The sequence below is a fragment of the Pelophylax lessonae genome (genome assembly GCF_965119305.1).
Source record: "Pelophylax lessonae genome assembly, chromosome: 3".
NCBI classification, from domain to species: domain Eukaryota; kingdom Metazoa; phylum Chordata; class Amphibia; order Anura; family Ranidae; genus Pelophylax; species Pelophylax lessonae.
Window position 1 is genome coordinate 103,568,066 of NC_138770.1, and position 25,368 is coordinate 103,593,433.

The 25,368-nt window shown below is 46.3% G+C and overlaps 1 protein-coding gene across 1 annotated transcript in view; it reads right to left on the reverse strand.

Moving 5' to 3' along the window:
• Positions 1-25,368, reverse strand: part of LOC309549733 (cytochrome P450 2G1-like) — a 101,646-nt gene that overhangs the window by 67,737 nt on the left and 8,541 nt on the right. Inside the window, exons 2-4 of the mRNA XM_082250224.1 lie at positions 12,334-12,510; positions 9,124-9,286; positions 7,060-7,209 (exon numbers count right to left, since the gene is read on the reverse strand). Of these exons, the coding sequence (XP_082106350.1) occupies positions 7,060-7,209; positions 9,124-9,286; positions 12,334-12,501 (481 nt within the window). The 5' untranslated portion in view covers positions 12,502-12,510. The remainder of the gene's footprint in view (positions 1-7,059; positions 7,210-9,123; positions 9,287-12,333; positions 12,511-25,368) is intronic.

Genomic DNA, 25,368 nt, shown 5'->3' on the forward strand with positions numbered 1-25,368 from the left:
TGTGGCCATGAGGAATTTGAATCAAACATGGTCTACTGGTCACATGTGTTGAATTCCTCCTGAGATCCATGCCTCATTCATTTTTAGAAATGTGAGGTAGTCAACACTGTCGTGAGCTAGACGAGTGCGCTTATCGGTCAACGATCCCCCCTGCTGCGCTGAACGTCCTTTTGGACAGGACACTGGATGGGGGGCAAGCCAACAGTTCCATTGCAAATTATGCAAGCTCTGGCCAGAGGTCAAGCCTGCCCACCCAGTAGTCCAGGGGTTCATCACTCTCAGAGCGTCCACATCGGCCGTTAACCCGATGTAGTCGGACACCTGTCGGTCTAGGCGTTCCCTGATGCTGGATCCGGAGTACAGTTGTCGATGAGTCGGCTAAAAGAATGATCTCATATCAGAAGTGACCAACACATCTTCAAAATGCCCTCTTTTTGCAGGCGCTGTTGGATTGGTACCCGCAACTGTTTCTCTGTGTGTGGAAATTCTTCTGCCAGCGCACGCAAAAGCAGAATGCAGCATTTCTCGAAGCAAGGCCTAGAAGTGCTGCATTCTGACAGCCCTCTGTGATGGTGGTAACATTTCTGCCATTTTTTGTTTGTACCGGGGGTCTAACTACTTTGCCACCCAGTACTGGTCCTTGCCCTTTATGCTTTTTATACGGGGGTCCCTCTTAAAACACTGGAGCATGAAGGCCCCCATTTGCACTAAACTGGAAGCGGTGTAGTGGCCTGGCTCCTGCTCATCCTCAAGGATATTGTCGTCCTCGTTCTCCTCCCCCCAACCACGGACAACACCAGGGATCCCAGAAAGGTTTAAAGCATGCTCTTCTTGCTCCTCCTCATCCGCCCTGGCACCATCCTCCTCTGACTCCTCTTCAGATTCCCATTGTTGACTTGTCTCAGATGGAGTAGCCCTCCCTGGGAATTCATCCAGCATTGCGACTTCCTCATCTTCCTGCTCCTGCTCCTTGACGGATTGATCAATGACACGACGCAATGCACGCTCAAGAAAGAAGGCGTAAGATACGATGTCACTGATGGCGCCCTGGCTGCGACTGACCAGTTTGGTGATCTCATCAAATGGCCGCAGATTTCTGCATGCGCCACGCATTAGCAGCCACTGGCACGATGAAAAAAAAACAAGCTCCCCAGAACCTGTCCTGCTGCAGAATTCGTACAGGTAGTCATTAACTGTACGTTTCTGCTGGAGCAGCCTATCAAGCAAATACAAGGTTGAGTTCCATTCCGTGGGGCAGTCACAAATAAGACGTCTGACGGGCAGGTTGTGTCGCCGCTGAATGTCAGCAAGACGAACCATGGCTGTGTAAGATCTTCTGAAATGGCCCGAGATTTTCCTGGCCTGCCGCAAGATGTCCTGGACCCCAGGGTATTTGACAACGAATTGCTGCACGACCAAGTTCAGGACGTGTGCCATGTATGGCACATGTGTAATTTTGCCCTGTTTCAGCGCGCTCAGCAGATTGGCACCGTTGTCGCACACCACTTTACCAACTGTCAAATTGAGCGGTGTTAGCCACTGAACTGCCTGTGAACGCAAAGCTGAAAAGAGGCTCTTGGCTTCCAGGCACAACAGATGCAGCACAGCATGGCAACGTCTCACCTGGCATGTCGAATAGGTTCTGGGGATCTTGGGCGACGCAGCGGAAGAGACAGGAGCAGCGGAAAAGGAGGAGTCAGCCTGCATGCAATCCGTGGCGGTAAAACCAAATCTACACGGGTGCCACGGGTTACATGCTTGACGGCCGTCAGAAGGTTCACCCAGTGGGCAGTAAAAGTTATATACCTTCCCGTGTTTGCTAGACCATGTGTCTGTGGTCAGATGTATCTTGGCACCGACACTGTGTGCCAGAGATACATTCACTTGCCGCTGAACATGGCCATATAGCTCTGGGATGCCCTTCTGTGAGAAATATTTCCTTCCGGGGACCTTCCTTTGTGGTGTTCCAATGACCACAATTTTTCGAAAGGCCTCCGAGTCCTCTCTCCCTCTCTCTCTCTCTCTCTCCCTCTCCCTCTCCCTCTCCCTCTCTCTCTCTCTCCCTCTCTCTCTCCCTCTCTCTCTCCCTCTCTCTCTCCCTCTCCCTCTCTCTCTCCCTCTCTCCTTCCCTCTCTCTCTCTCCCTCCTCTCTCTCTCTCTCTCTCTCTCTCTCTCTCTCTCTCTCTCTCTCTCTCTCTCTCTCTCTCTCCCTCTCTCTCTCCCTCTCCCTCCCTCTCTCCCTCCCTCTCTCCCTCCCTCTCTCCTCCCTCTCTCCCTCCCTCTCTCCCTCCCTCTCTCTCTCCCTCTCCCTCTCTCTCTCCCTCTCTCTCTCCCTCTCTCTCTCCCTCCCTCCCTCTCTCTCCCTCTCTCTCTCTCTCTCTCCCTCTCCCTGGTGCAGCGTTTCTTGAACAGGTACCCGGGCTTACAAGATCTCGTGTGGCAGGCCAGAAAAGTTTGTGGCCATTTCCAGCATTCATACAATGCCAGTGCTCGGCTATCTGACATTTAACGGGAATTCAACCTGCCCACCAACCCCCCTCATTTGTGAAATGCTCCCCAGGTGGAACTCACCATTGGCAATGCTGCAGCGGCTGCACACGCAGAAGAGGGCCATCAATGAGTACCTGTGTAAGTATGGCACAAGGTCAGGCTCAGGGGAGCTTGGCTTCTTTTCGCCACGCCAGTGGTTGATGATAAAGGATGCATACAATGTCCTGTCACCATTTGAGGAGGCCACAAAGATGGTGAGCCAGGACGATGCATGCATCAGTGACACTATCCCTCTAGTCTACCTGCTGGAGCACACGCTTTGTGGAATCATGCACAGGGCACTTGAGGCACAACAGCAGGAAGAAGAGGAGGACTTCCTTTCCTCACAAGGCCCCCTTTATGCAGATATCATTCCTGCAGGGCCACAAAACACACAGGAGGAAGAGGAGGAGCAGGATTGTGGCAGTATGGATGCGGAGGAGAGCATACAGCAGTCTTCAAGGGATGGTTTTCATTTCCCAGAAACCCCAGGAGTTTTACGCGGTTGGGGAGAGGTTGCTCTTGACAATGTCATCCTTAGTGACCTAGAGCATTTAGAAGCTCATGCCTCCTTAAACTTACCTTGCATAGGCAACCTGGTTCTGCAAAGCCATGCTATCAAGGTGTGGGACAATTACTGATTGGCAAACCTTGTTGATCCACTTTACAAGGGTAAAGTTGCAGAGCTCATCCTGCATTCGCCGAGGGAGCAGAGGATGAAACCTCTTGAGGACACCTTGAAGAAAAATTTGTGAAACTCCTTTCCAGACACTGGGAAGTCAACATTCTCTGGTTGTGTTTCTGAGGCATCGTTCAGCCAAAGGAGGAGCGGTGGAGAAGTCGGCCGGCTGACCGATGCCTTTAAACAGTTCTTTGGTCCTAAGCCCCCAGGGCTGTTAGGTTTAAGCAACCATCGGCAGCATCTTCATCATATGGTGCATTATTATCTAGGGGCAAGAGCAGACTTGGAGACCTTTCCAACTGAGCATCCACTGGGTTACTGGTCTTGAGGATGGGCCACTGACCAGAACTTGCTTAATATGCAATCGAGCTACTGGCCTGTCCTGCTTCCAGCGTGCTTTGCGAATGGACATTCAGTGCTGCTAGAGGTTTTGTGATGGATAGAAGTGTGTGTCTGTCCACAGACTCTATTGACCTGCTGACTTTTATCAAAATGAATCAGTCCCTGATGCTGATGTTGGATCTGCCATTGCTTGAAGACTGCAAATGCTGCCTATCCTATTCCTCCATCTTGATTCTGCTAGCTTCCAACAATGTTTTTGGTTTAGGTCACCACCAACACCCAAGGCCTAATTTTTCTGCACTTGTATGACAGGTGCATACAATTTAAATTTCGTATGTCATTTTTAACAGCAGGGCCTGTACCTGTGGCCTGCGCCCAGCAAGAGTAACTGTGAGGGGTTACGGTGTTCAGGCACCACCAACACCAAAGGCCCAATTTTTCTACACCTGCATGACAAGTTCACGCAATTTCAATTTCGTATCTATTTTTTAATGGCAGGGCCTGTCCCTGTGCCCAGCAAGAGTAACTGTGAGGGGTTACGGTGTCCAGGCACCACCAACACCAAAGGCCCAATTTTTCTACACCTGCATGACAAGTTCACGCAATTTCAATTTCGTATCTATTTTTTAATGGCAGGGCCTGTCCCTGTGCCCAGCAAGAGTAACTGTGAGGGGTTACGGTGTCCAGGCACCACCAACACCAAAAGCCCAATTTTTCTGCACCTATAAAGCAAGTACATGCAATTTCAAATCACATTTTTTTTACAGCATGGCTCGTTCCTGCGCCCTGCACCTTTTTTTTTTTTGTGGCGTTTTTCTTCATTTTTTTTAATTTTTATTGCCGCGAGCAAGTTTAAATGACATTTTTTCCATTAGAAATGTCAATATTGCTGCAAAAGGCTACATACATCGCACAAATGCTCCACTTTGCAGAATCATTAAGGGGACCTCCCAGGCACGATATTTATAGGAATTTTTCATTTTTATAGTTTCACTTTAAGCATCATTAAAATCGTTTTTAAACACAAATTTTGCATTGATTTGTGTCCCCCAGGGCAGTACCCGGGTCCCCATACACTTTTTTTGGGCAATAACTTGCATTTAGGCGTTTAAAATGAGGACCTCTGATTTTTCAGGTTCGAGTCCCATAGACTTTAATGGAGTTGAAATGTTCGAACAAACTTTTCCCCTGTTCGCGATGTTCTGGTGCAAACCTAACAGGGGGATGTTCGGCTCATCACTAGGTTTATGTTCCCACTAGACCAGAATGAGCATTTTACCTTTGCAACAGTTGATCTCTTGTCCTGTCAGGATCAGGTTTTTGAGAGGAAAGTGCTTAAATTCATGGTGACTAGGTAACATCTTGCCTAATCCCTCTAGAGAAGGATTCTGGAGCCTCTACTGCCAGGTTAACCACTTGCCAACCGCCCACAGTATATTTACTTCGGCAGTCAGCCCCGTACAGGCAAAGTAACGTAGTACTACGTCGCTAGCCTGAGAGCCTCTAGGGGGCGAGCGCGCGCCGCCGGAGGCGCGCTCCCACCCCCGCTCGTTCCCTAACATGTCTGCACGTGTGACCGGCGGACCCAATGTCCGCCGGTCACTCGCAATCTCCCGGTGGAGAGGGAGAAAGGCAGGCGGCTAATGTAAACAAAGCCGCCTGTCAGTCTCCCTGATCTAATTGCAGAGATCATACAATCCTGCTATGTAGGATCGTATGTCTCTGTGGTTACATCACTAGCCACACCCCTTTACAGTTAGGATCACGCCCCTAGGGACACACTTAACCCCTGCATCACCAATAAAGTTAACCCCTTCCCTGCCAGTGTCAATTTTACAGTAACAGTGCATATGCATAGCACTGATTACTGTAGTAATGTCACTGGTTCCCCCAAAAGTGTCAACAATGTCAGTCAAGGGTCTGATCTGTCCGCCGCAATGTCGCAGTCCCGCAAAAAAAATCGCAGATCACCGCCATTACTCGTTAAAAAAAAAAACAATAAAAATGACAAAAATCTTTCCCTTAGTTAGTAAACGCAATAACTTTTGCGCAAACCAATCAAAATACGCTTATTGCGATTTTTTTTACCAAACATATGTAGCAAAAAACAAATAGGCCTAAAATGTTAAAAAATTTAGATTTTTACATTTTTTTGGGGGGAATTTCATATTAAAAAATGTAAAAAATATTGTTATTTTTTCAAAATTGCCGCTCTTTTTTGTTTATAGCGCAAAAAGTAAAAATCACAGGTGATCAAAAACCACCAAAAGAAAACTCTGTTTATGGGGAAAAAAGGACGTCAATTTCATTTGGGTACAGCGTTGCACTTCCGCGCAATTGTCCGTTAAACTCACACAGTGCCGAATCGCAAAATAGGGCCTGGTCTTTGGGCAGCCAAATCCTGCGGGGGTTAAGTGGTTAACGTAAGATTATAAATGGAATTCAGCTGTAATTTTTTGTAATGTTTTTAGCATTATGAGTACCTTTTCATCAGGTCACTGAGGGGTGTAAAGCTAATCTGCACACGCAGAAACAATTTGAGGAGCTTTCTATCAAAATATTTTAAGGCCCACTCGAATCGACTAAAACTCACTATAATTCCCCAAAGTCATTCAGTATTTCATTAATTTAGCACCATGATCTGGCCAAAGAATCACTTTCTTTAAGAAAAACTCATTGGCTCTAATACTTTTCACCTTGTTGAAATGTTAAAAATATTCTCTCCTCCTCCCTTCAAATGTCTCCATAAAAAGTTTTAAACAAAGGGAAAGTGACAGGGGAAAAACATAAAATGGACTCTAAGCAATGGCATTTGAATGTCGGTTTCATTTTAATATTGCAGGCTCCCTTTTAAACAAATTCATTTGTAAATATGTATTTATCAAGCATGTAGGAAAGATGCAACAAAAGATGGTGTATGTAAATTTGTGATTACCACTGATTGCTCTCATGTCCCAATCTACTGTACCAGTTCCTGTGAAAGGGAGGTACTGACATTCACATGGTGCACCTTACACAACTATAGGTCAAAAGAGTATGTCTTCATGATAAATTCATTTTTTTATTAATAGTAACATAATAAATTACCACCATGTTTCAGGGGCTTCTTCTTTTGGGCTGCAAGTCACCAGAGTATCTTAGGCCCACACTACTCCAAAAAGGCAACATTTTCTACAATATTATAGGAGCCCCAAAGAAGGGAGTACCTGTAAAATCATTGAAACCAGTTGGGATTTTTTGAGTTACAACGGATTATTTATCAAGACAAGCTCTTTTTGACTTTATGAGTTAATTCATGGCTGTGTAAGAGGCTTTTGTGAAGAGCCCAATATGACTGCTTGCTTCATGAGCAGCTTCAAACATACTCAATTTAGTTGGACACTCCTGTTAAGATGTCCTCCTTTATGTGCCTTCCAAAACACCTACTGAAAACTCAAATTGTGACAGAGCCTCAGGCTGCCTGTTACATCATGACATGTCAATGGCTTACTTCCTCCTGATCTCACCTCCAGTATCCTCTATAGCCTTTATTAGATGACGGGATTCCTCCTGAACTCTCTCCTCCATTGAACGCTTCCCCATTCCGAAATTCCTCAGTGTTGTCACAGAAAACCGCCTAACCTGCTGCCAGCGTTCTCCATTGGTGGTGGTAATACCTAAATATGGAAATAAAACATTAGTCTAATTGGTGTTGCTTCTCGCAAAATGCTGATATGACTTCAGGATTAGTGATGGGCTGAACACCCCCGTCCGGCTCGCACCAGAACTCCCAAACATGTAAAAGGTTTTTACCCGAGCTGCGAACTCTATTAAAGTCTATGGGACCCAGAATTGAAAAATCAAAAGTCCCCATTTTGAAGGCTTATATGCAACTTAATTGCCATAAAAAGGGTGTGGGGGACCGGATACTGCCCTGGGGGACATGTATCAATGCAAAACATATTTTTAAAATAATTTTTACAGGAGCAGTGATTTTAATGATGCCTAAAGTGAAACAATAAAAATTAAAAATTACTTTAAATATAGTGGCTGGGGGGTCCCCTTAGTCTGCCTGTAAAGTGGCGCATCTGTACCGTGTATAAAACATACTGCAGCAAAACTGACATATATAAAGAAAAAAAAAATGACATTTAAATTGCCATCAATACAATACCATTGCCAGCAATACAAAAATGTAAAAAAAATGGCAAAATGGAATGTCAGGCTGCATGCTCGGATAAGGGTGTGGTATGAATCTTGGGGGGGACTCCCTGCCGTTCAAAAAAAAAAAAGTTGTCGTGGGGCCCACAGGGGCTGGTATGGATTGGTATGGATTTTTTTTTCACATTTTTCTATTGCCAGCAATGTTGTTTTTTTCATTCAGCTGTCAGCGGGGAATTTTGTTGACAGCTGATGACTCATCTGTTGTTAAGGACAACAGATGAGTCGTCATCACTGGCCAGCACATTAACAGCCAGCTATTCACTGTGGCTTGATTGGGCAAAGCCTTGCACCTGACCAGTGGTCAGGTGCATTGCTTCAGCCAAGCAAGGCTTAGAATGCAGTGTGCAGTGCAATGTGGGGCACTTGGCGGGCGAACATCCTGCCGAGCGCCCTTGCAAATTGGGGTGTTTGCCAAACGGGCGATATTTGGGCTGAACTTATGCTCGGTCCGAACCACTCACCCACCACCACTATTCAGGATCTCGGCATAATAGCTTTGGTTTAACCTCTGCAGAGTTCCTATACCCGTAAAACAGTCTAACAGCTGGAAAACCCTTTGTTCATCAGTTGGGCAATGTGGAGAGAGGTGCACAGGGTTCCAGCTAACACACTGAGAAGAAGGAATCCTAGAATTTTTCATTTTCAATAATAATGTATTTTAACAGTAAAAAAACATTTTTAGCAGACTTTTAGCCCTTGTTCACATTGAAGTGACTTGTCATGTGAATGACAAATCACCCTATAGTCAGCGATGGCACTGTTCGCTGTCGATGTTCGCACTGTTCGATGTCGCCGACTTTGCGGTACCACATCAATTTGAAGAAGTAGTTCCTACTCTACTTTTGGCAAATTCGAGTGCGACTTAGATATACATCTTTGTATGAAGCTGCACAGATGTCTTCAACTGCGGCTTTGAAATCGTGCCATTTCAAATGAAGTTACACAATTCCAAAGCCGCATTTAATGTGAACGAGGGATTAGTACTTCAGCAGTAGCTGTACTACTTTTCCCCTCTTTTGCGCAGGTGGAAAGTTCAAAAGCCAATCCACCCAAAAGTAAAATTTTTGGTTACAGATGTGCTGAATTAGCCCTTGGATTCCTATGTGTCTTGGATACTGCAGCGGAGAATTTTTTTTCCCCTAAAATATCCAGCAAGGAGAGTGGGATCACCTTATAATGGATACAACAGTACTGTAGATTCTGGAACTCAGAGATCTCACCAATAGTCTCCAAAACATAGAAAACTTGGTTAGCAGCTGTATACCAGTATATATATATATATATATATATATATATATATATATATATGCACACTCACAGTATATCCAGGTGTACATATAGTATATATATATATTTTTTTTCCTTACCATAGCCTTCTGAGAGTCTTATTGTTACTGGTAAGGATCCACGAGCACCAAATTGATGATAATAATTAACAAGGGCCTCTTTAATAACTGCAAATCCTGAAAGCACAACCACTGGTCTAGGACCCAACCAGATGGTGAAAATGGGTCCATACTGCTTGGTCAGCTGTAAAAGAGAACACATATAAAATAATTATTTTTTTCACCTTTTTTTCATACTTTTTTTGCATCTCAGTGCTGCTGATCTACTCCAATCTTTTTCACTCACTTTTTGCCTACATGTGCTTTGTATCAGACAAATGTCTGATACATGTTACTCCTTTGGACCGACTTCTTTGAGCATGTTCTCTAACTCTTGAGGATTGTCCCAGTATTTGAGCAGAGTGGGTCAAATACATGTCCCACTATAGAAATGAATAGAAGTCTTGGAGGAAAGTTGCTGTTATCTGCTATGAAAATTAATATGCAAACACTGAATAAGCTGTTCTTTGGCCTACAGCCTAGCTCAGCAGCTGCCTATTTATTTCTATGGTGACAGATGTCTTGTTGGACTACTGGGGCATTTTTCTTCCTACTGGCCACAGAAAACAGGACATTTTTTTCATTCCACTGACCACAGACACTGGGGGATACCAGAATTGTAAGGTGAAATGTTCCATATTCCGGACCAATGCACTCCATTTGGTATGTTTTACCTTAAAGTGATTGTAAAGTCTCTTTTTTTTTTTAATAACAAACATGTTATACTTACCTCCTCTGTGCAGTTGGTTTAGCACAGGGCAGCCCGGATCCTCCTCTTCTTGGGTCCCTGGCTGGAGCTCCTGGCCCCTCTCTCCTGTTGAGTGTCCTTGCTATGGGGGCACCCAAGCCAAGCTGCAGCTCAGTGTGTTCATTCAGACATGGAGCTGTCGTTCGGCTACACACCCACTCTCTCCTGATTGGCTAACTGACTGATTGACAGCTGCAGGAGCCAATCAAGAGGGAGAGTCCCTGATGGCCGAGGGACTCGTGAAAAGAGATGGGACTCAGGTAAGTATTAGGGGGTGGGGGGGAGGCTGCTATACCCAGAAGGAAGGTTTTTTTATCTTAATGCATAGAATGCATTAAGATTATTATTAATATTATTTCAGGTACTTATATAGCGCTGTCAATTTACGCAGCGCTTTACATATACATTGATAAACAAGATAAAAAACCTTCTTTACTTTACAACTCCTTTAAATAGACTTGACTCCTGTTCCCTACTGTATATTCTGTGCCGTATGTTTACCAGACCTGACTCCTGTGCTTTTTATTCTGTGTTGTACCTCTTTTCTTTTCTCTGCATACAATGATGTACGCTACGTGGACCTGACCCTTGTGCTCTATCTCCTGTCCATCTCCTGCAGTCTCTGACCATCTTCTTCTAAAAATTCTGTTGTATCACAGACAATACCAGTAAAGCCCCGTACACACGTACCGATCGTCGGCATACAAACGTTCGTCTTTTCTCCCCGGGATGTCGGTGTCTGTTGAAAAGTGCAAAGACTGCCCAAGAATTTTGTCTGCCGACTACAGCCGACTGCAGAAGTGATGTCATGTAATGGTTAACTTTCCCTGTGTTTTTTCTTTTCTGAGCATGCCCAGTCTTGCAAATCTGCGGTCTGTCGGCAGAATTCTGTACTGACTGGCGAACAATCGTCCGTTCTGGTGTCGGCATACAAAAATTTAAATGCTTGCAAGAAAGACTCTTGTCCGCAGAATGTGCGCAGACATCTGTCGGAGGCACCATACTAACAAGCGTACAATCGGCAGATCTTTCGTCCGCCGACGTATGTATGCCGACGATCGGTACGTGTGTACGGGGCTTAAGGCGGTACCATAATATTCAGTGACAATATGTGCTGCACTAAAAGTTATGAAATCAAATGAATAATTAATGACTGATATCTCATATTATGGGTATTAACCAATATATAAAAATAATCAAGTCCGTGCAGAAGAAAAACTTGTATCCAAAATCCACTGTGAAGTGATGTAGTGAATAAAAAGTAAAGTTCAAGATTCAAAAAAAGCCACAAAGAATCCCAGTAGATATTGCATCCACAGAAGTATCCATGATACCATAGAGGATTCAAATGTCTTCAGCAGGAACCGTCCAGGATTCAAACCGTGTATGACCAGGCTGAATGTACCAAGTTGATTGATAAATCAACTTGGGTGCTACCAGCCTGCCAGATTTTACTTTGTAATTGCGATTATCACTAGCAGCTGTCTCGGCAGGAACGATTCCTGTCAGTTCTATCTGTGTTGATGGGGGAATCGTGTACATTTCTTTCCTGCAACTATGGGTTGCAGGAAAGAAATTTGCACCATCTATGGCCTGCTTTAGAGGCGGAAAACAAAAAGAAATTTGCAGGTGGAACTACAGCTACAATCTGTTGCCACTCACATACCAGATTTGCATAAGGGCTCTTTCACACGGGCGGTCCGATCAGATCCGCCTGTCAGTTTTTTAGGCGGATCTGATCGGATCCTCCATGCAGCTCTATGGGAACACCTCCGCTGACACCCGCTGCCATCCGCATCCGATCCTGTGCTGAAATCTGGACGGATGGAAACCCTATTTTTCCATCCGTTCAGTAATCGGAGCGGAGCGGATCTGATGAGAGCGGACAAGCGGTCCGCTCTCATCCGATCCCCCATAGAGGGCAGCGGGGGCTGAGACACCTCCCTCTCCGCTCTGCAAGCGGAGACGGAGCTGTCATCCGCCGGCTCAGCGGGGATCCCCGCTGAGCAACACGGATCCGCCTACGGAGGCGGACCGCGTGAAAGAGCCCTAAGAAGCTAGTAAGTGACTCCATTCACCAGACTCTACGTGTAGTTTAAATGTTGCTTTTGGCAAGAATGATCATTTAACCCTCCATAGAATTATAAAGCGTAACTATTGAAATTAAACAATGCCTGCTGAAAAATACCTAGATGAGTAAGACATTGAGCCCGGGAAAAGGAAGGAAATATATAAAGAAAAAGTAGGAACTAATTAACAATAGATAATAATTTCTATATAATGCAGTAGAAGAGGTAAGCTCAGCAGCCAGTTATTCTTGGAGAGACTTTTATCATAATCATCTAAGGATTGTCAACCTATCCAGTCCCATTTTATCAACGATAAACCCTCTAAACTCAGGTATATGGGTGCTTGCCTCTTTTACACTTGTGTTTAGGACTCACCTTCAGATAAAACCGGTACAATGCAAATTTCACTTGAAGCAGATTACCGAAAAATGGCAATGGGGTCGGTCCTGGAGGAAGTCGGAGCCGTGTCTTCTGTATTCTCAATACAGTGATAATAAAGTAGAGGAGCAGCAATGAACAGAGAGATAGCGTGAGGATATCCATGTCTGACAACTAAAACAGAATCACAGTTTATAAGTATTCTAAATCTTTGTCAATTATTAACATGTTGAAGAAAAGAATTAAGTTATTGTTTAACCCAATGTTTTCAAAAGGTCAACTACCTAATAGGTCAGGATCCCAAGAACGGAGGGGGGAAAAAGGTTAGCTAGAGAAAATTTGGAACATTCTCTGAAACCCAATCTTTCAATTTGGAAAGAGTTGTGCCAAACCTCCTGGCAGCTTAGATAGCTCTGCCAACACCCACTGCTAACCCTTTGAGAACTATTCTCAGCAGTGGCAGGGACATTAGAGTGTAACCTCCTCTAGTGCAGTTAGAAATATGACTGACTGTCTCAGCGTTCCCTATGCAGCACTGTAGAATATTTCAGCGCTATATATATGTATAATAAATATGTAGTCCAATATGCAGCCCATTGTACATTTATTAGGAGAGTCAGAAACTCATGAAAATGAAAGTTTTGGACCCGTCAAGATCTGTCATCAGGTATGACCAGAATAAAGATCAACACCAATCATGTTAATTATATAGCTATTATATAGCTAATTCCTCAGACCAGAAATTAGCAACACCTGAATACATTAATCAAAAACATAGTATAATTAAACAATTTGGCTTAATAATAAAGAGACACGTAGTATAACAGTGTTTGTAGGTACTTCATGACACCTGCCACCTTCAACTGTAAAAAAAAAAGAAAATAAAACAGACCATTTACCATTTAACTGCCGGAAGGTTTTCCCCCTTTCATGACCAGGGCATTTTTTGCTATTCAGCACTGTGCTACTTAAGCTGGCAATTGCGCAGTCATGCAACACTGTAGCCAAATGAAATTTATATCATTTTCACACAAATAGAGCTTTCTTTTGGTGGTATTTGATCACTACTGTTTTTTTTTTATTTTCTGCTATACGAATGAAAAAATACCGACATTTTTGAAAAAAATACACATTTTTCTTAGTCTCTGTTAAAACATTTTGCAAACAAACAAACTTTCTTCATAAATTTAGGCCAAAATGTATTCTGCTACATTTCTTTGGTAAAAAAATAACCCAAATCAGTGTAAATTTGTTAGTCTATGTGTAAGTTTTAGAGTCTACAAACTATGGTATGTACCGTATATTTGAAAATTGATCAATCCTGATGTACTGCCTTTTTCATTTCTTGAGGCCCTAAAATGCCGGGACAGTAAAAATACATCCAAAATCACCCCTTTTTGGAAAATAGAAAATCCAAGATACATGGCAAGTTTTTAGAAGTTGTCATTTTTTGTTATTTTTCTGAAAAATTAAGACATTAAACAACATTAGTTTTTCACATTTTTTGCACATACTGTCACCAGTGCAATACAGCGTCATCTTATGACTTGTGTGGGGGTGATCAGGGATACTGACTGGTGACAGTATGTAAAAAAATTAATAAATAGTTTTTAGTGCCGGTTCACATTTGTGCGATCACAGAGATCGAATGTAATTCGGAGCGCACTGCTCCTAAAATTACATGCGATCTCTGTGCGGTGCAAATTCAGCCATACAGTTTGTATGGCTGAATTCGCACCGCAATCACACTAAAACACGCACAGGACCCTTTTTTTAATCCGCAGCAGAATCGGATCGCATGGTGGTTCACACTTGTGCGATCCGATTCTGTGCGAACTTGCAGATCGCATTGCAATATGTAATCTCAACTGGGGGTGTCGTTAACTTCTAATTGACACCCCCTGCGTATCACATATGGCAGTGTGAACTGCCAGGGGTGCGGATGCGATGCGAGAACACGCTGTATATTCGCAGCGTTTCCGCATCGCACAAATGTGAACCGGCACTTAGAGCCGGTTCACACTACCACGACCAGAAAGTCGCCCCATGACTTGAAGAGACTTGTTTAGACACTTGGAAGAGACTTGGAAGAGACTTGGAAGAGACTTGGAAGAGACTTGTGCACTACTTTGAAGAGACAGGTGACTTTGTCTGTGGGGAATGCCTGGCTAATCTCTTTCTTCTTCCTGGAAAGTCTGATAACAAGTCGCTTCAATTAAGATAAGGAGGCGACTCCCATTGAAGTATATGGGACAGTCGGATCACAGGTCGCCTCAAAGTAGTACAGGACCCTTTTCTGAAGTCGGAGCGACTTCAGTAGTGCCAATTAAGACTGCACTGATTGATTAACATTGCTTTTGTTATGTCAAGCGACCTGGGGCTACACAAGTCGCCTCACAAGTCGTGCTAGTGTGAATGGGCTCTTAAACTAAATTTTTACATTTTGTTTTCTTTTTTTTTTAAGATTTGTTTTTCTTTTTTGAGATTTTATGTTTACATACTCTCATCAGAGTAGTTCAGTGTCACCATAGTGAAAATGTACTACTCTGGGGGGGAAATCAGGGATTTTTTTTAACAACACTATAATTGCTTATAACAGTATCGACCATTGTTAAAGCAATAGTTTTAGCTGTCATGAATAGCTTTCATATATGACAGCTTGCTTACTGTTTAAATCTGTGATAAGCTGGTTACAGCTAATCACATGGTACAAGATCACAATAGTAAGCAAATTCATGACTGTTTTGTTTACATTGTAATCATGTAATTGCTTTGACCAGTCATAGTGATCACATGATGCCTCGTCCCCTGCACGCCTAAGGCCCCTTTCACACTAATGCGACTTGTCCCGCGATTTTGGACCCCAAAATCGCATGACAAGTCGTTTTCCATTATTTTCAAAGAGTCCCATTCATATCAGTGCGTTTTAAAGTCGCACCGACTTCAAAATAGTTCCTGCACTACTTTGGCACAATTTTAATGCGTTTTGCGGTATATAGCCCTGAGCCATTGCTCAAAATCATGGCAAAGTCACGCAAAATCGCGGCAAAATCATGGTAAAATCGTGTCGCATAAGTGTGAAAGGGACCATAAATCTCAGATGATCACATTGTTTGAAATGTTCCGCAACTGGCAACTTTGGAGAACGAATAGAAGATTTGTGTGGAGATATCTTATCCTTAATTCTCTTGAGTTGTCTCCCCCATGCAATATAATCCGCATAGGCGTTTGAGAATATACATCACATGTGCACTCTGGCATGTGTAAAACTCCTTGCTTTCAATACATTTTTTCTGAGTGGGGATGTGCAAATGAGGTGCCTCTGATCATACCTGAACACTGGGCACAGGATAAGCAGGGGTGAGATCTATTTCTTTTAGGACCCAAAAATATTTGTACTCCCATCACTTTCTCACTATGAAATTCTGATTTAATAATTAGACCTCTAATAGTTCATACTGCATCCAGTTCTGTAAGATGATAAAGGGTGGGGGAGGAACTGAAATTCCTTAATATTAGGAAAAGCTTCCTTAAGTATTTTCCCATGCTTTTTAAACACTGAATAAAGCAGTCCAGAATGTGGATGGAACTATGAGACAAATGCTATCCTTTTATTCTGTCTGCATTGAAGTTTTGAAGGATGGGAGCTTGTACAATTTTTTAAAAGGTTTGTATTCTGGAATATCCAACGCGTTTCGGGGGCTCAGCACTCACCCTTTATGAGGGCTAAAAACTAGACAATAAAGAAAATACAAAGAATCATTAAAGCTATGGAAATATATATGTAGCATCCTCCTATGTAAGTGCTAAGAGTGAGTATAGTTTTGGCTCTCTCTGCCTACCAGAGGAGCAGCAGGCAAATTCTATATTGCTTTCTGCTTAACAGAGAGCAGGATCTGTGAGTTAGGTCTGCTCAATGTGCTCAGTGTGTGATTCATCTGGTCTAGGGGAGTGTCCACACTGGTCCAATGGGGAGGCACATTGGACAGTGGAGGAAACTGGACCAATGGGTACACAGGCTTTGATACAGCCCCAGTGATTGGCACAGACTGCTGTCTCAGTGCATTGAGCACATGTGCTCTGGGGCTTTGGCTGGTAAGCAGAGTCCCGGAAGGAGGGTAGCAGCTTCCTCCTCTTCTGCAGCAGTGGGTGTATGGTCACAGACTGTCGGCCTGGTGAGCCAGAAGGAAGAAGCTGAACCCAGAAGTCCAGGAGAGCTAACTAGAGGGGTTGAGACACTGGAGAACCTGGAAAAACAGTATCATGAGTACAGGGGATCGTGTCTAAGGGCCTGACCAGGAAGGGGGCCACCAGGGCCATCTTAGCGAATGGGCACGCTGGGTAGTTGCCCAGGGGCCCACTTGCCCGGGGGGGCCCCACCCAGGCCCGGGACAAGGGGTGGACAGGAGGGTCGGTTGTCCTGGGTGCAATTGCAAGGAATGGGGAGCCCTGACCCTAACCCTAATGGAGGCGGGGGGCCGCAGTTTGGCATCTTTGCCCTGGGCGCTGGATGGCCTTACCCCGGCCCTGGCCCCACCTGCCCAGTGACCCAGCCCCAGCTAAGCATTATTCCTGATTCCAGTGTGCATCCCACCACCGAACTTAGCAGGTGGCAAGCGCCTGTCGGCCCTGTGCTGCTGTCAGGCCACTTGGGCCATGGAGGGGGAGCCCACAACTGCAGGAATGCCTTTCCGCCTCCACTGGAACAGGCACACACAGGACAGTCAAGTCTGACTCCGGTCTGTGTGTGTGTTCACTGGACCCAGCCGGGAACTTGGAAGCTGTCATTAGCCTGGCACTGCTGTGCCAATAAATATCGCCTTATCGATAATTTGCATTTTTATTCTCGTGGGTGATTGTGTAGGCAGAGCCCCAATCCACCGCATTGCCCGGGGGCCTATAATGCTCTTAAGATGGCACTGGGGGCCACCCCGGAGTAGAGTAGTCAGAGGACAGGTGTCAGCTGGTGGAGTGAAAGGGGGTGCTCAGAGACTCAGTATCTAGAATTCAGCTAGTGGCAAGGTGAAATTAGCAGCCTGGCTGCATCTTCAGATAGAAAAGAAAACATGTTCCTATTAGTGTCAGTTCACACTATGGCGATCCGACTTCAGGGGCGACCTGTGAAGTCGCGTGCACCACGACTTCGGCGCGACTTGCACGGACTTCACATAATGGAAGTCAATGCAAGTCGCTCCGATGTCGCCCCGAAGTAGTACAGGAACTATTTTCTAAGTCGGAGCGACTTGAGTCTCTCCTATTAGAACGGTTCCCATAGCACAGAATGGACCGCGACTTGTCAGGCTGACAAGTCGCCTGACAAGTCGCGGTAGTGTGAACCGGGACTTAAGGCTGCGGGGCAACACAAAAACAAAAGCAAAGTAAGGAATAAAAAAAGACTAAATGTGTTTTCACTCTAGTTAAAGCAACAGTAATAAAAAAAAATATTCACATATATACACATACACTGTATATAGGCTTTTTTTCAGCTGGAACGTGGGGGATCGCAGTTCCGGCACCTCCATGTATACAGTGGCAGGGGATAGTGGGAGTGCTGAAGGGTCCAATGAAGCCAGCTGCCGAGGATCTATTGTAACAATAGACCGTCACCCAGCAAAAATTGACCCACTAGCAACATGAGACAACACCCATCTTATGTTGCTACTGGGTCAATTGTTGCTGGGAGGGATCTACTGTTGAGGATGGGGTCTTATATTGCTTGCTGTTGGAGGGTCTGTTATTGCGGGCTGCTGGGGGAATCTATTATTTCTGGCTTCTAGGGGATCTAATGTTGGGGGGATTTATTGTTGAGGGAGGGGTGTATTGTTTATGGGTGGGGGGGGTTCTTATGTGGCTGTTGCTGGGAGCAATCTACTGTTGAGGAGATGTCTATTGTTGCTGGCTGCTGGAGGGTCTATTATTGCTGGCTGTTGAGAGATTATTGTTGGGGGTGTCTATTATTGCTGGGGGAATCTATTTTTGCTGGGGGGGGGGGGGGCTATTGTTGGTGGCTGCATGGGATCCATTTTACTGCCTTTCTTATTATAATTTCCAAATTTCATACAGATTACTTAGCACCAATTAACGATACTTGGTTCTGTTCTAAAAGAGGTGGTACTGGGAGGTGGGTATGAGGTGGAAACAAGGGGCAGTGCTTGGAGGTAGGTAGGGGCGGAGACAAGGGGTGACTTGGGAGAGGGGAGTTCCTGCACTTATTCTCTGAGAAAAAAAGCCCTGTATATATATATATATATATATATACACACACACAGTATCTCACAAAAGTGAGTACACCCCTCACATTTCTGTAAATATTTTATTATATCTTTTCATGTGACAACACTGAAGAAATTACACTTTCTTCACACTATCAGCCAGTTGCTGGCGTATCTCCACAGCATTATTTTCAGAGTACATGATGACCAACACTCACACTCTAGCTCAGTTGAGATTTAAGGTCAATGACCATATGCCCCAACTGAGGAGAGATGGAAACAGAGAGTTAAAATGAAAGCAAAGAGAAGGGAAGTGGATATCACGACTGGACACTCATTCTCCTAAGGGACTGAATAAGGATTTTAAACTAATTGTGAAGTCTTGTTTTTTTTTTCTTTAAAAATAACAATCATGTCATACTTACCCTCTTCGGTGCTCCTAGCCCTTCCCTCCTGTCGAATGCCCCCACAGCAAGCAGCTTGCTATGGGGGCACACAAGCTGAGCGGCCCTGCCCCCTCTCTGTCCTGATTAGCTGATTGAAAAGACAAGGACTCACTGCTCAATGTGGTGTAATCGCCTGATGACTCACACAGGTGCATGCCCCGGCTCGCCTCCGTGAAAACTTGATAAAAGAAAAGGAATTGGCAGCACTCCAGGTTGAGTCAAAATCCAGATTTATTGACTGGACATCCAAATATGACAATCGTCACAAGGTAGACGCGTTTCACACACTGACTGTGTGCTTAATCATTACAAAGAAAAATGGATATAACCAGTGGCGGTTTCGGGCACGGGCGAACGGGGCAGCCGCCCGGGGCGGCATCACGTGGGGGGGCGGCCCTCGCGGTGGTGGAGAAAAAGAAAATTATCTGATCTTTGCTGCGGGCGCCGGCGCCGCTGCCGCCCCTGCTGCTGAAGGAGCCGGGCCGGCGGCTGGAGTTTGCCTGGAACCGCTCCAGTGGAGCGGGGATTGTGCAGCATCGATCGTATTGCAACAGCAGCCGTGCTCAGTCAGAACTAGTGGCGGGGGGGGGGGGGAGCGGAGGAGCCGACTCAGCCGAGAGTACACTACACAGAGTGTGACACACACAGCACAGCAGCGGCGGGTGGAAGGCGAGGTCGGAGGAGGAGCCGAGGACTCGTACTGTACACACACAGCACAGCAGCGGCGGCGCGGAAGGCGAGGAGGGCAGTGTACACACTGACTGACTGTACAGTGTACTGTCTGTAGTAGTCGTCACTATACTTGCAGTTGCAGGTAAGTTGCTCTCCTAAAAGAAATGAGGTAGTTGGTGCCACTTTCCAGTGCCTGGAAGGAATGATTGTACTTTCTGGTGACTTACTGTCCTTGCATGCTTTTCATTGATAAGTTTCCTTCATGTAGCATGAGGTAATGGACAGTAATCAATATATCATTTTTCCCAGTTCGGTCTCCTGTCAGGCGGGTTACTGAACACAGTGCGGCCTCGGGGATGTGACCTTGTGTGTTACTAGTCTCTGGGTGAGCCTCTCGGGGAGTCTACTGTTACAGGGGGGGTGTGATACCTCCTCCATCACACACCTCCTGCTGTACTACACCGACTCTCAGGCTGCAGGATCCTTCTGCTGTTTAATGCTGTTGAATTTTTCATGACATTGTGGAATTTGTACATAAAAAGGACCTGAATAAATATTTGGAAGCACAAGGAACTACTTGGAAATAATTGATTTACATTTAAAGGGATATATCCATTTGGTCATATTTGACTCTCAGTGGCTCTAGGGTCCAGCCCTCTGGACCATGTCAGATACACTTGAAAGCCTTTTTCTGTAAACTTTTCTTGGTAAATTTTTACAATGTAGGTCATCTGGTCTTTACTGCACCCTTCAAATTGCTAAGACTTTGGGCTAGCCTCCAGAATGTAATAAGGCATGTGCATAGCAAATTTGTACACACATACTCGGGCCAATTTAGGCTGTGTATATTCTAGCAGAATCTTTGGTACAATATTTTTTATTAAAAAAAAATATACCATTCACTATCTGCTGATTTATTTTCCTTTCTTCTGGTGGCCGTCTGATAAGGATGCTAATGTTGCGTTTTAGTGCGATGGCCAACAGGCACCACTGTGGCGCTGCCTGTCTTCTTGCCTGAGAAATGTATGTGTCAAATGATAAATCAATGATTATGTGTGGAAGGTTGAACTTGAGGTTGACTAAACCAGTGACTGGTGAGGTGACTGTACTGTCTGTACAGGAGATTTTTGGCGTTGGGCCCTGCCCTGCCTGAGAAATGTGTGGTGGAAGTAGTGACTGGTGTACTTATTACTACAATAAAATGTGTGGTGTGTACAAGATGTGAAGTTTTGTCATGTTATTTTTTTTTGGGGGGGGGGGGGGCGCCGGGAGGGAGTCTCGCCCGGGGAGCAATTTAATGTAGAACCGCCACTGGATATAACATCTCAATATATACACACACAAAAATCCAATCATCAATTAAAAAACAGGTGATACAAATAGGCGGTAAACCATTTTCCTAATTACCAAGGACACGGATAGACCCATAAAACATCTATGTGAAACCATAAAATCTAAATATGTATAAACTATTTGTGAAAACTTTTTCATACACAATTGTGTCACAGCATTCACATTTGATTTTTCACTGGTTTCACATAGATGTTTTATGGGTCTATCCGTGTCCTTGGTAATTAGGAAAATGGTTTACCCCCTATTTGTATCACCTGTTTTTTAATTGATGATTGGATTTTTGTGTGTGTATATATTGAGATGTTATATCCATTTTTCTTTGTAATGATTAAGCCCACAGTTAGTGTGTGAAACGCGTCTACCTTGTCACGATTGTCATATTTGGATGTCCAGTCAATAAATCTGAATTTTGACTCAACCTGGACTGATTAGCTGATTGACTTTGATTATCAGCAGCGGGAGCCATTGGCGCCGCTGCTGTGTCTCAGCCGATCAGGAAGGAGGATAGAGATGGGGCTCAGGCAGTGGCGGCCGGCCGATAGGGGGCGCAGGGGCGCTGCCCCCCCCCCAAAAAAGAGAAGAAAAAAAAGATGAAATAAAAAAAAAAAATGTGTCTATTTTTCGCCCACTAGGGGCACAGGACTTAGTGCTGGGTATGGGGGGGGGGGTTTGACCCCACCCTCGGCTGGCAGAGATGCCTATTGGCGCTCTTCTGGGGGTCACCGGGGCGCAGAGCAATGCGCCCCGACACTCCCCACTTTTCTGATGTCCAGGCTGTGATTGGTCCAGACTCCAGCCTGGACCAATCACAGGAGGACATGGACCTGGTGACGTGACGCGTGGGGGCAGTGCACCGCCCCAGCGTCACGATCACCTTCCATTCGCGCCAGAGAGAGGACACAGGAAAGGCGCAGAGAGGAGTGCCGGACAGGAGAGGAGACGGAGCTGAGCGAGAGCCGTGTGAATCTGTACAAGACCAGCAGCACAGCAGCCCGGTAATGGTAAGTGAAGTGGGGGGGGGCGTGGTTTGACCTCGCTAGGAGATGGCCATCTGATTCCAGCGCTCCCACAGCCACAGACATTTGCCTATATCTGCTGGAGAATCCCCGCTACCTATTCGCCCGAAAAGTATGGGATCTACCTCACGGGCGTCCTCGGTCACCTGATCTCGCTCCCCGAGAGACAACGGTCCGTGGCTCAGCCAAAGAATCCCCAAACTTTTCAGGACACAGGGATCCAACATGGCTCCCCCAGGCAGCACGGCTGCTCCCACTTCTCAGTCCCAGCCATCCATCTGCTCCTACGTGGCCGTGACAGCCTCCGGTGCCAAGCCGCCTTCCTTGCCTTCCCCTCCTCCCCCTTCGCTCACTATGGTAAGTGAAGTGATTGTGAATGGGAATGAGGCCTCAGGGGGGGGCCCAGCCCGCACACTGTCCTGTCCTGTTTCAGTTGTTCTGGTGGTGCTATGAAGGGGGCACGCACGCTGGTCTGAGGTCTCTCTTTGTTGGGGGCATGTACGCTGCTCACTGCATTGGGGGCATGTACGCTGGTCACTGCATTGGGGCATGTATGCTGGTCACTGCATTGGGGGCATGTATGCTGGTCACTGGATTGGGGGCATGTATGCTGGTCACTGCATTGGGGGCATGTACGCTGGTCACTGGATTGGGGGCATGTATGCTGGTCACTGTATTGGGGGCATGTATGCTGGTCACTGCATTGGGGGCATGTACACTGGTCACTGCATTGGGGGCATGTATGCTGGTCACTGCATTAGGGGCATGTATGCTTGTCACTGCATTGGGGGCATGTACGCTGGTCACTGCATTGGGGGCATGTACGCTGGTCACTGCATTGGGGGCATGTATGCTGGTCACTGCATTGGGGGCATGTACGCTGGTCACTGGATTGGGGGCATGTATGCTGGTCACTGCATTGGGGGCATGTACGCTGGTCACTGCATTGGGGTATGTATGCTGGTCACTGCATTGGGGGCATGTATGCTGGTCACTGCATTGGGGGCATGTACGCTGGTCACTGCATTGGGGCATGTATGCTGGTCACTGCATTGGGGGCATGTACGCTGGTCACTGCATTGGGGGCATGTATGCTGGTCACTGCATTGGGGGCATGTACGCTGGTCACTAGATTGGGGGCATGTATGCTCGTCACTGCATTGGGGGCATGTATGCTGGTCACTGCATTGGGGGCATGTACGCTGGTCACTGCATTGGGGGCATGTACGCTGGTCACTGCATTGGGGGCATGTATGCTGGTCACTGCATTGGGGGCATGTATGCTGGTCACTACATTGAAAGGGGCATGTATACTGGTCACTACATTGAAAGGAAGCATGTATGCTGGTCACTACATTGAAAGGGGCATGTATACTGGTCACTACATTGAAAGGGGGCATGTACGCTGGTCACTACATTGAAAGGGGCATGTATGCTGGTCACTACATTGAAAGGGGGCATGTATACTGGTCACTGCATTGAAAGGGTGCATGTATGCTGGTCACTACATTGAAAGGGGGCATTTATACTGGTCACTACATTGAAGGGGGCATGTACGCTGGTCACTGCATTGAAAGGGGGCATGTACGCTGGTCACTGCATTGAAAGGGGGCCTGTACTGTGGGGTTTGTGCTAGGGGGCCTGTACTGTGGGGTTTGTGCTAGGGGGCCTGTACTGTGGGATTAGTGCTAGGGGATCTGTACTGTGGGGTTTGTGCTAGGGGGCCTGTACTGTGGGATTAGTGCTAGGGGGTCTGTACTGTGGGGTTTGTGCTGGAGGGCCTGTACTGTGGGGTTTGTGCTAGGGGGTCTGTACTGTGGGATTAGTGCTAAGGGGTCTGTACTGTGGGATTAGTGTTAAGGGGCCTGTACTCTGGGGTTTGTGCTAGGGGGTCTGTACTGTGGGATTAGTGCTAGGTGGTCTTTACTGTGGGGTTTGTGCTAGGGGGTCTGTACTGTGGGATTAGTGCTAGGGGGTCTGTACTGTGGGGTTTGTGCTAGGGGGTCTTTACTGTGGGGTTTGTGCTAGGGGGCCTGTACTGTGGGGTTAGTGCTAAGGGGCCTGTACTGTGGGGTTTGTGCTAGGGGGCTTGTACTGTGGGGTTTGTGCTAGGGGGTCTGTACCGTGGGATTAGTGCTAAGGGGCCTGTACTGTGGGGTTTGTGCTAGGGGGCCTGCACTGTTGGATTAGTGCTAGGGGGTCTGTACTGTGGGGTTTGTGCTAGGAGGTCTGTACTGTGGGATTATTGCTAGGTGGTCTTTACTGTGGGGTTTGTGCTATGGGCCTGTACTGTGGGGTTTGTGCTAGGGGGTCTGTACTGTGGGGTTTGTTCTAGGGGGGCTGTACTGTGGGGTTTGTGCTAGGAGGTCTGTACTGTGGGATTAGTGCTAGGTGGTCTTTACTGTGGGGTTTGTGCTTTGGGCAGGTACTGTGGGGTTTGTGCTAGGAGGTCTGTACTGTGGGATTATTTCTAGGTGGTCTTTACTGTGGGGTTTGTGCTATGGGCATGTACTGTGGGATTTGTGCTAGGGGGGCTGTACTGTGGGGTTTGTGCTAGGGGGGCTGTACTGTGGGATTAGTGCTAGGTGGTCTTTACTGTGGGGTTTGTGGTATGGGCCTGTACTGTGGGGTTTGTGCTAGGGGGTCTGCACTGTGGGATTAGTGCTAGGGGGTCTGTACTGTGGGGTTTGTGCTAGGGGGTCTGTACTGTGCGGTTTGTGCTAGGGGGGCTGTACTGTGGGGTTTGTGCTAGGAGGTTTGTACTGTGGGATTAGTGCTAGGGGGACTGTACTGTGGGGTTTGTGCTAGGGGGCCTGTACTGTGGGGTTTGTGCTAGGGGGCCTGTACTGTGGGGTTTGTGCTAGGGGGTCTGTACTTTGGGGTTTGTGCTAGGGGGCCTGTACTGTGGGGTTTGTGCTAGGGGGCCTGTACTGTGGGGTTTGGGCTAGGGGGTTTGTGCTTGAGGGGTTTGTGTGGGGATTGTGCTTGAGGGGTTTGTGCTGGGGGGGGGGTCTGTACTGTGGGGTTTGTGCCACTCTCAGTCAGTGTATCCCATAATAGGGTGTCTCTCCCAGTATATCCCATAATAGGGCCCCTGCTCCCTATTATGGGATATTATAGTACTGATGGACCCCTTAATATGTGATATATTGGGAGAATTTTTTCATGCAAGCAAAATACAGGGGACAAAATGGGTGGAGTCTATAAGGGATGGTGCTTCTGAGAAATGGGAGGGGTCAAAATGGAAGGGCGGGGTCTTGCGCCCCACCATCTTCACCAGCCGCCCCTGGGCTCAGGTAAGTATTAGGAGGGCTGAGGGGGGCTCCTACGCAC